This window comes from Phascolarctos cinereus, unplaced genomic scaffold (genome assembly GCF_003287225.1).
Source record: "Phascolarctos cinereus isolate Bilbo 61053 unplaced genomic scaffold, phaCin_HiC Scaffold_4;HRSCAF=312, whole genome shotgun sequence".
Taxonomy (NCBI): Eukaryota; Metazoa; Chordata; class Mammalia; order Diprotodontia; family Phascolarctidae; genus Phascolarctos; species Phascolarctos cinereus.
The window spans coordinates 659,343,740-659,354,908 of NW_027555847.1; the positions used below are offsets into that span (position 1 = coordinate 659,343,740).

Here is an 11,169-nt window from a genome sequence, read left to right on the forward strand (position 1 = left end):
GGACGATCTGGGTGGGACGTATCGGAGGTAATTATTTCCTGATTATGTCGGGGGCTGGCCTGGACGCCCTAGAGAGATGGCTCTCCCAGGAGTCCACCCTTTACCATTTAGTTGCCGTGTGATCTTTGGAAAGTCAGTTTTCCTCATCTGTAAAATGAGTGGAGTACTTGTCCTGGGTCCCTCACAGGGGAGCCTGTTTCTAGGGGAGCTGGAGGAAAGACACAACAGCGCTAGGAAGTGGAGGGTCTGGGTTCCAGTCCTGCGCTCCACTACTAACTACCCATGGGAACTTAGACCAGTCTCTCTAATCCTATTTCCCCAATATGTCCAATATGTCCAAAGGTTTCTAGGCCTGCCATGCTGTTCTCCGAAAGCATCACAGAAAACATCTCTCTTTACTGCCACGCAGAGCTCCTCCAAGGCTCGGCAATGACCTTTGCTCCCCGTGCGTGTACTTCTCAACAGAACAAGAGTCCTTAAGAAGAGTAGCCAATCATAAGAGAGGGAAGGTGGGCCCAGAGCTCTTCTCCAGATGGACAATGGATTTAGCCTATAGCTGAGGCGAGGGAAGGCAAAGGCCCGCCCCCACCGATAGCGGCGTGGATGAGTTTGCCTGGTTGCTAAGGCGAGGTTGGCTTCTAAAGTAGGCTGTTGGCGGTTGGAGGAGGAACGTTCGGTGGTTCTAGCCAATCAAACGGGAGACTCTAGGCATGGGCCCCAATCCGCTAAGGAGGGAAGGGATGGGTAGTACCATTGTTGGGAAAAGCCAGGGGGAAGAAACAACCTGATCGAGGACCCTTCTAGAGAACAGTAGGAGCGCACGTAATCTTAAATCGAATTTTGCGTTTTCTACAATTTATTAAATCCACAAATCTGGCATTATCATCCTTTATTCCCGGGAGGCGACGTCGCAACAACAACGCTACATCAATAATCCCCCCACTCCGAAGAAGACGCCCGTAGTTTGTGCAGCCGTCGGGTCACGTGAGCCGGTTCCAAGATGGCGGCTGGGGTGGCCGGGTGGGGGCTGGAGTCAGAGGAGTTCGAGGATGCACCCGATGTGGAGCCCCTGGAGCCTACACTCAGCAACATCATCGAGCAGCGCAGCCTCAAGTGGATCTTCGTCGGGGGCAAAGGCGGTGTGGGCAAGACCACTTGCAGGTGGGGGCGGGTGGGAAGTACCATTGCGCTAGGGGATGGGGCCACGGGGACGGAGACCGGTGGGCTGTACCACCGCCATAGGGGGACGGGGGAAGCGGCAGGTGGTGGGAAAGGGTAGAGTCATACCAACCCGTGGGTGGAGGAGGGAGGTCACGAATGAATGGGTCATACCACTCCCTCTCCCACAGGGGTGGGGGGCTTCGCAGGGTGCAAGGGCTAGACTCCAGGAAGAATGAGAAAGGGGGCGGGGAGCTGGAGTAGAGCACCCAGCCAGCCGCTGGCCCTAGTCCAGCTTCCCTCCCAAGGTCTGGCGCAGCCCGGCGCTCCTGCATTCCCCGTGCCCCTACTGACGGCCCCAGGGTGCAGCTTCTCTCTGGGACCAGGCATCCTCACTCCAGATGCCACGTTTCCTCTCCCGGGGACCAGCACGCCCTCCTGCTTGGGGTCTAACATGCTCTTCCCCTCAGGTCCTGAGCATCCTCCCTCGGGAACCAGCATGCTCTTCCCCATTAGGTCCTGAGCACCCTCTCCTGGGGACCACCGTTCCCTGCCTTGGGGTTCTGCACTTCCTCTCACTAGGTTCTCCCACACGTCTTCTCCCTCTGGGTGTCTCACCTTCTTTCCCCGAGGTCCACCTAACCTTTCTTAAGCATAACCCCTTTACTCCTAGTCCCACATGCTTTTTTCCCAGGGCCATGCTTCTTTTCCTAGAATCATACATGTGCATGTATGCATGAGAAAAATAGCCTCCTTCCCGTCCCTCCCTTACACACTTTCTCCAGATCTCACATTCATTCTCCTGGAGTCACACTTTATCCTAGCTGGAGGATCTGTACTCCTGGCATCTGGGTGCCATACATCCTTTCCTTGAGCTCCACACATTCTGTTCTCCGAGTCCCACATGCTTCCTAGAGCCACAGGCCCTTTCCTGGACTGGAATAGATACCCTGGGGTAGGATCTGTATTCCTTTCCTCTGCGTTCCACATATCTCTGCTCCACGTACCTTGCCACTTGTATGTCTCCAAGTACTCTCCAGTTCTTTGATTTCCTTCTGGAGCCAATTTTTCTCTAGCCTGTTTGGGACCAGAGCTGGGAGAGGGGGGTGGAGCTCTGCCCCCCCTGCCCCCTCCAGCTGGCTCCCCTGGCTCTTACTCTGCCCAGCTGCAGCCTAGCAGTACAGCTGTCCAAGGGGAGAGAAAGTGTCCTCATCATCTCCACGGACCCAGCCCACAACATCTCTGATGCCTTTGACCAGAAGTTCTCCAAAGTTCCCACCAAAGTGAAGGGCTATGACAACCTCTTTGCTATGGTGAGTGCTGGAGAGTCCTTGGGGTTGCTGTGAAAGGGCTTGTCTGCCTTATAGACATTGAAGTTACAATTCAGGGGGAAAAATACTGGGTGACAGGAGCCTTGGTGTCTGATCCCCCTGTGCCATGGACTGTCTGGGTGACCCTTCCTCTCTCAGGTCATTGTACAGAGCACTCATAGCTCTGATGTTCTGTGACTTACGGGAGAAAATGCTGTTTGTCCTGGTGCTGACTCAGGAGGGGGAGGGGAGGCAAAAGAGTAGGAACTCAGGTCCTCTAAAGCCCAACTGACTGTTGTCTCCCCAAATAAACTGAGCCTCTTACTGCCAGATTGGAAACCTCCCTGTATTCTCTGATTCTCCACCATCACCTTCCACTGTTGATTCTTTGTCCTGAAATGACCTTTCCTTATGTAGCTAGCACCTTACCCCAGGCCCTCACCCCTAACTCAGGCCCTCATTGTGTCTTGCCTGTACTACTGCAGGAGTGTCCTAACTGATCTCTCCCTTCCCTTGCCTATCCAGCACAAAACTACCAGATTGACCTTCTCAAATCTAGCCTTGATCACATCTCTCCCCTGCTCAAAAGACTGCAGCAGCCCCACCCTGCATAGATTCCCCTTTGGTCTGGGATTTCGGAGGTGGGACCTTCATTAGTGTCTCCATGTCCCTGGTGCCCTACCCAGCCTCTCTTCCTGGGCTCTTTTGAGAACTGAAGGAGCTTTGTAACAGTGCAGAGCTCTGTGGAGGTGAGGCCCAGGGGCTCAGGTCACCCCTCCCTCTCTCCTCACCTGCTTTGGGCTGGACTCTAGGCTTCATGAGGCCAGAGGGCTGGTTCTCTCTCCAGCCAGCTTGTTTCACGATGCCAGTAACCAAGAGACTGCAGAGCAGTAAGAAAGACTCTGGGTTCCATGGGACAGAATTGAAGGTTTTTGAGCTGGAAGGAAGCTCAGAATCAAACACTTTTCATTTTACAGATAAGGAAACTGAGGCTAGAATGATTTATGATGACCGAGATTATGCTCAAATAACAGAGCCAAGGTTCTAAGGCAGGTAGCTGACTCCAGGTCCAGTGTTTTTATTGTTAGCTCCATTTTTCGTATTAAGGAATTGAAATGTTTGGTGATTTGTTTAAGGTCACACAGGTGGTAAATGATAAACCAGAATTCTTAAACTTTCAGAGTTGGAAGGGACTGGAGAGATAATTTAGTTCAGCCCCCTCCTTTATCCCGGTATCTCTGCTTCTGCCCCTCCCCTATTCTGATGTCCAGACTCCATTTCTACCACACCCAACCCCAGCTTCCCCCCCTTAACTGCCCCCCACCCCCAAACCTCATGTCCCACCTCCTGAGGCTGATATCTGCCCAACCCACCAGATAATCTGAATCTCCATAGACTGACGTCAGGGTCCTAGATTCCCTCTGCCATATTTATTTCTTCTCTCACCTTCACCTTACTCTTTCAGACCCTCAGGAGCCCTTTCCTGTATGAAGAAGCTTCAGTCCCTAACCCCTTCCTGCCACTGGGAAAGCCAAGTTTGGGCCACATGGTTCTTTCTATATGGACTTTGAGCCAGCTCCATGCTGGCTCAGTGGTGTCAAATTCAAATAAAAAAGGGGGCCACTGAACTGTACATAAGGATTCCTGTGGACTGCATACTAACTTAGTTTTAAAATGTAATATTATCTATGTTTTCTTATACTTTTATTTTGTTAAACATTTCCAAATTACTTTTCATTCTGGTTTGGGCCACACTTGGGAATGTTGTAGGCCACATGCCATGTTTGACACTCCTGCCCCAGACCTAAATTCTCCCTTCCCTTTTTTAGAAGGCCTGAGTACCTTATCTCCTCCTAGCTAATATAGGGAGTGGAGGGCCTTGTCCAATTCTCTGGCCCCCTGCCCTGAAGTGGTTTTCCTATGTCCCTGGCTCCCTTGTTCTAGGCCTGAGTAGGCACTACCAAGCAGAAGAAGACCTATTGGCTTGGGAGGCAGAGGTGACCTGAGGCCAGTCACTTCCTCATTGAGTCTCACTGTCTGCGTCTCTAAAATGGGGATAATAGCATCTCCCTTAGAGGTTTCTTCACAGGATCCTAGCTCTAAAGCTGGCTGGGATCTTAGAGGCTATTTAGTCCTCAGAGGAGAACACACAGGGCCAAAGTGATGACTTGTCCCATGAGGTGACATCCACAGCTACATGCGGATAGGTGGAGCCACAATGAGAGGACCAGGCCTTTGCCTCCAGACTCTTGCCCCATCTGAGAGCCCAATGAGATAATGTGTGTCAAATGTTGACTAAACAAAAGTGCTTTTTTTTTTTATCATTCCTCGGGTCTTCTGCAGGAGATTGACCCCAGCCTGGGTGTGGCAGAGCTTCCTGATGAGTTCTTTGAGGAAGACAACATGTTGAGCATGGGAAAGAAAATGATGCAGGAGGCCATGAGTGCCTTCCCCGGCATCGACGAGGCCATGAGCTACGCAGAGGTCATGAGGTGAGCTGCAGGGCCAGCCCGGAGGGAACCGGGGCATCAGCGGGGACCAGGCTCGGCGCCTAGCTCTGCCTCACCTGGCTTGGCTCCTCTCCGACAGGCTGGTGAAAGGGATGAACTTCTCAGTTGTCGTGTTTGACACGGCCCCCACTGGTCACACACTTCGGTTGCTCAATTTCCCCACCATCGTCGAAAGGGGCCTGGGTCGCCTCATGCAGATCAAGAACCAGATCAGCCCCTTCATCTCACAGGCAGGAAGGGCACTCATTTTCGGTGGAGGCAGGGTGGTGGAGAGGGTGGGGGTGGGGGAATCAGCTGGCCTCAGGATGGGCACAGGGCTGAGGGGGAGGGGAGGCAGGTGGCAGGTGAGTGGTGGGTCTGGGGAGGTGGCAAGGTGGCAGTGACCTCTCCTCCCCCCACGGTGTCCTAGATGTGCAACATGCTGGGCCTGGGTGACATGAATGCTGACCAGCTGGCCTCCAAGCTTGAGGAAACCTTGCCTGTCATCCGGTCAGTCAGTGAGCAGTTCAAGGATCCGGTAAGGAAAGCAAAGGCCCGCGCCCCAGAGGAGCCCTGAGATACCTTTAGCAGCACCTGGCCATCACTGTGAAATGCATGTGGCTTAGATCTGATTGAGGGAGGCAGCAGGATCCAAAGGAAAGAACCTGGGTTCTGGAGTCCAAGGACCCAGATTCCAGCCCTGCTTCTGCTCCTTAGTACCTGGGTGACCTTGGGCCTGGACCTCCCAGCTGGCCCCTGAGGCCCCCGAGGAGCCTGTGATCTGCTCAGTTCAGCAAATGGCGTATTAATCATTTACCGTGCTAGAGAAAGAAAGATGAGAAGTGCACTATCCCTGCCCTCAAACTGTGTACCGTCTAGTAATAAAGGGGACTCGATGTGCACATAAACAAATATGGTGGGGCCATTCGAGAGGGAGAAATCCTTTGAGTTGTTGGCTCAGGGAAAGCCTCCTGAAGGAAGTGGCACTTGGGTTGGTCCCAAAGGAAGAGAGTGAGATGAAGGGGGAAGGCCTTATGGCCCCGGGGCAGCCTGTTATTAAAGAGGCAGTAGCGGGAGTGTGGATACTGTGGGTTAGTCCTGGCCCTTCCCAACCACTTTGTGATCTTGGGCCAATCACAAACCAGTGAGAGGTTGGGAGTACCCCCCTGAATCTGTGGTTGTCTTGACTGGATGCTCTCCATGGGCCTGTCCATCTCTAATAGCATATTCATCTTTATTCTGCACTTCCCGATATAGCCATGAAGTCCCATCCCCAGTCCCTGTCCCTATCCTCATCCTTAAGCGTTGACTGTGCGCATAATACTGGGTTGGGGCTTGGGCAGTTTGAAAAGTCTTAAAATTCAGGAGTCCCTGAGGAGTGAGGAGGGAAAGAAAGGTGGAAGAGAATTTGGAACTCAGAATTTCAAAAACCAAATGTTAAAATTTATTTTTACATGTAATTAGGGGGAAGGGGTGTGTGTGTGTGTGTGTGTGTGTGTAAAATTTTGATCCTGGCGGAAAAAAACCCAAAAACAAAAAACATTCAGCAGTCCATTTTGTGGAAATAACAGACTTTGTTTTTCTCTTCCCCACCCCAACCCCAGGAACAGACAACCTTCATTTGTGTTTGCATTGCTGAATTCCTGTCCCTGTATGAGACTGAAAGGCTCATCCAGGAGCTGGCCAAGTGCAAGATAGACACCCATAACATAATTGTCAACCAGCTGGTGTTCCCTGAGCCTGAGAAGCCCTGCAAGATGTGCGAGGCCCGGCACAAGATACAGTCCAAATACCTCGACCAGGTGGGTCTGCCCAAATGCCCCTCCCGCCTCCCACCCTCCACCCCTTTCACTCCCAGTCACTGACCTGGGACCCCCTCCCCCTGCCCTTCGCCACCCTCACTTACCCAGGGGCTGACCCCTGACCTCCCCAGGGTTGAGCTCTGACCTCGCCATGTGGCCCCCTCAGATGGAGGACCTCTATGAAGACTTCCACATTGTGAAGCTGCCGCTGCTGCCCCATGAAGTTCGAGGGGCCGACAAGGTCAACACCTTCTCCAGCCTCCTGTTGGAGCCCTACAAACCACCCAGCGCTCAATAGCCTAGAGAGGCCGCTTGCCCACCCTTGGCCCTGGCTCCTCCTGCCATGCATTTCCTTGGAACGCTCCTCTGCCCCTGGGGCAGTTTGCACAGATGTTCCTCGTGCCCCACAGGGGAAGCTGCTGGCTTGGGGGAGGAAAGGAGGGTAGGGGCAGGGAAAGGAAGGTATTTATTTCTTTCTCCTAGGGGAACAGGGAGCTGAGCTGAGTAGGGCCAGGTGGGCGGGAGGTTGTGGGGAGAAATACAAATTCAGTTAGGCTGTGCCCTGCAGCCTGCCTCTGTGTCAGGGGTTCCAGGCTGCTATCTGTCCCCTCATGACCCTGCTGCCTGGTACCCAGTCACTGACTCTGGGTAACCATGTTCCCTCCCTGCCCCTTCTCTGGTCCAATAATTTCTCTCCCCCATCCCCAATAAATATGATCTGTCATAACCATGGCTGGGTTGATTGGTTGGGGTAGAGGGAGGCAGTAGAGACAGAGGTTCAGGTAAATGGGCACAGATTACTGGAGGTTGTCCCACTATGGACGAGGAAGTGTAGGAGACACAGTTGGAGGGGTAGAATCTTAGCGTTTCAGAGTGGGCCCAAATCTGAATGCCACCTATTTGCTGGCTCTGTGACTGACAGGTAACAGGGAACAGTCTTCTCAAGCCTTGGTTTCCTCGTTTGCAAACTGGGCACTTTACAGACACCATCTGATTGCCGGCACCCCTGTGATGTTACACGCATTGTACAGTCCAGGAGGCTACATGGCAGAATCTGAACCCAGGTGCTTCTGGTTCCCAGGCCACCACTCTTAGCAGTCAGCCCACTGTGCTCCCTGTCCCAGTAGTACCCCAGAAGGGCTTTTGTGAGGAAGGCATGCTGTGAATCCCAAGACACCTCTTTTAAGAGTGAAGGCCTGTAGAGAACAGGTGGGCTTAACAATGGAGATGGGGAGAAATTGTCATTGATTGTTGAAGAAGTTCAAAATGAGAAGGAACAAAAGTGGTAACTGTGGGAATGGAAAGGAAGGGACAGAGAGATGACAGACAGTGGGAAAAATTGGGCCTCAGCCCCTTAGCTGGGCAGGGTGGCCCAGAATGTTCCCAGCCCCTCCCTGGCAGAGGACCTGCCTTGTCCCTGGGAATCGAAAATCAGAAGAGCCGAACCCCTCCCCTCTCCTCCAGCACCTTTGGCTAGGAACCAAGTTTTGATGCTGCCTCCCCCCAAGCCCAACCCCATACACACACTCACTCTCACTCTCTCTCAATCTCTCTCTCTCTCCCTCTCTCCTTCCTTCCAACCTCAACATGAGAAGGGTCAAGGGGCATGGGAATGGGGTGGCCGTTTCCCTATGCTATAAGCAGAGGGATAGCTGAGCACCACAGGGCACAGGAGCAGGATTAGCTGGCCCTGCTGGGGGCCAGGCAGTGCCAGCAGTTTGGTTAGGGAATTAACAGTTGCCTGAGGTGAGGGTTGGCCCCACCTTTCTTGGAAGGGGAGATTGGGCCCTGGTCTCAGCCAGGGGATTAGCAGCTGTGGTATGCCCTTCACCCCCCTCTGCCTTGAAACCCAAGTCTGGAGATGTACCTCCCCAGCTATGTATCTACACCTGAGCTGAGCAGCCTCTGCTCCAGGGCCGAGCACTGCCCGAGACAGGTTTGATGTCTCAATCTCACACAGGAAAAAGAACCCTCCATGACCGGAGACCAGTCTAATCCTTTAGGGTCCCTACCCCTCAAAGAAGGAGAGCAGCCTCCAGGAGGCTCAACCCTAGGAAGTCCAGAAGTAGTGCTTAGACAGAGGAATCAGTGGGTGAGGACCCTAAACAGCCTGGGCTTGTGCCCTCACACTCTGCCTGCTTCCCAACTGGGGGAGTGGAAGTTAGACACCCAGAATCCAGAAGTCCTGAGATCCCTAGTGGAAGGAACACTTCAGCTGGGGTACCTTTGCTGTGGTTAGCAATTGCTTCCTTGAGCCTACTGGACCCTGGTGATGAGTGGTTATCATCAAAGAGGACGTAGAGGAGTTGAACCAGGGTTTAGTATCCCATAAAGTTGTGTGCATTGTGCATGACTTTTCTGCAAGCCTTTTATCTTCATTTAACAGAAACTGAGGCCAAGAGAAGGTTATTGACTTGGGACATAAGGTTAAAGCCTTGTGATAGACCTCAGACGAACCTAGCAGTTTTGACAGTTTTGAGTGAGGGGGTGGGGAGGCGAAAGAGGGGGTCTGTGCTACTGTCTGGAACACTCTGTCTGCCCCAGCAGGGGTGACCAATGCTTGGCCAGTTGGTCAGTTCAGGTGGGGAGAAGGGGAACAGCCTTTCTTAAAGGGCTCCTCCCTCTTTTATTCCCCGAAGTGCAGCTGGTGGAGCATCTAAGCCACACACCCCCACCCAGCAGCGCTCCACCCCGAGAGCTCTGCAGCAGCTGGACAGTGGGAGGCAGAAGCGTTTATAGACCAGCCTGCTCCTTGCGGGTGCTCAGCCACTTTACAAGGAGCCCTAGCCGGCTCATTCTGGATCCTCAAGTGCCCCCCACCACATGTCGTGGGCGGTGCCTTCCCCCTCATGCACACCCTAGTGATTTCAAGATAGGGCAGCACACCCTGATTCCAGAACAGGACGTCTCGTCCATCCTGGCTCAAAGCTGAACTCCAGCTCGGCTCACCTGAGGGAGGAGATGCTGTGCATGATGCCATCATGGCCTAGGGTCAAAGCTAGGCTGCCCTTCTGTAAATCTCACTGATAGGATAAGGACAGGGACGGGTCTTGAGATTTCATTGTTACAAGGAGCTTTCCAGTGAGAAAACGCTCTCCTAATGTAGGTCAGCATCTTACCTGTAACCTAAATTCTGCTTTGCCTCCGTGACTTGCCCAGGGTCCTGCTGCTGGTGTGGCTCAGGCAGGACCGAGACTTGAAACTACGTCTTCAAGGCTTCGAGGCCGGCTATCCAGTACACCTCGTTTGTTGACTGTGTGCCTTAGTACATAAACTATTCTGAAATCCCTGCTACGAGAAATCTCGCCCAGTGTACCTGGAAACAATTGTTTCCCACCCATGTTTATTGATGGAAAAACCAAGGGATCGTGGGGGGACCTGATTAAGGACTAGTTTGGGGGGAGGGAAGAGTACTGGAAAAAAGCAAAACTGCGTTTCACTCAGGACATGAGCAATTAGGATTAAGGTTAAGGTCCTGGCTCCAAGGGGGGAGCTCGCCGCGGTGTCTGTGTTTTTCGTGTGTGACTAATTGTGTATGTGTGTGTATATGTACGCGAGCGTAGTTACCTACTGCATTGGGTGATTTTCTGTCCTCGTGTGGGTAGGAACTGGAACGCAGCTGTAGCTGTGAGCCGAGCTTCGGCCCCCTCCTCTCCTTGGGTGACCTAATCCAAAAAGGAGGGATGGGAGCAAAAGGGGGGGGAGCTAATTGTTTCCAGGACTCCTGCCACAGCTGGGACACGAGTCGGGGGTCTGTCCAAAGAATTGCCTGCCGCACCACCCTTTAGAACTTAGTTGCAAACGAGGCGCCAAGGATGGACTGAGGTGAGGGCTGGGGAGGGGTGGGGGAACTAGGAGGCGTCTCCAAAAGAATGCCAAAAGTAAAGACTACTAGTGACGTCACAACAAGGAGAGGCAGACGGATGGGGTTATGGAGGGTCCGAGTCCTGGGACCGCAGGGCTGGGGGTGGGGAGTGGAAGAGAAAGGGGAGGAAGGTAGTATCCTTGGTGGGTAAATGAGTGAGTGTGTGTGCGTGTGTGTGTGTGTCCTTCCCCTCCCCCAGTAGCCAAAGGGGCGGGGAAGGGCGGGGCCGGTGGTACGGGGAGGAGCCCCCCTCACACTCCCCAGCCCCGAGCCTGGGGCACAGCCCCTGTTCCTCCTGCGCTTCTGACTCCTAGCCCAAGTCTCTGCTGCTCTTGTTCCTACTACTGGTGAGCTGGGGGGCAGACTCGAGGGCTTCAGAACAGGAGGGAAGAGGGACGCTGGGAGTTGGGGATTCCGGGACGCTTCACTTGAGGCTAGTATCCTATAGGTTAGGCGGACTAGAGTTTTGGATATCAAGTAACTATCTCTTCTCTCGCCCCGTAAGACCGGGGAAACAGGCTTCAGTGAGGGTCAGAACGACCTGG

At 53.3% G+C, this 11,169-nt stretch overlaps 1 protein-coding gene across 2 annotated transcripts; it reads left to right on the plus strand.

The window, feature by feature from the left end:
- Window positions 1–777: 777 nt before the first annotated feature.
- Window positions 778–7,486, plus strand: GET3 (guided entry of tail-anchored proteins factor 3, ATPase). Of its 2 annotated transcripts, none has more exons than XM_020995307.2 (7): window positions 778–1,161; window positions 2,324–2,471; window positions 4,812–4,960; window positions 5,058–5,208; window positions 5,388–5,495; window positions 6,562–6,759; window positions 6,891–6,979. In XM_020995307.2, the coding sequence occupies exons 1-7, from the start codon at window positions 1,001–1,003 to the stop codon at window positions 6,894–6,896; spliced, it is 921 nt and encodes a 306-aa protein (XP_020850966.1). In that variant the 5' UTR covers window positions 778–1,000; the 3' UTR covers window positions 6,897–6,979. The 2 variants fall into 2 exon arrangements, with proteins under 2 accessions (XP_020850966.1, XP_020850965.1); XM_020995306.2 differs by having other exon boundaries at window positions 788–1,161; window positions 6,926–7,486.
- The last annotated feature ends 3,683 nt before the right edge of the window (window positions 7,487–11,169 follow it).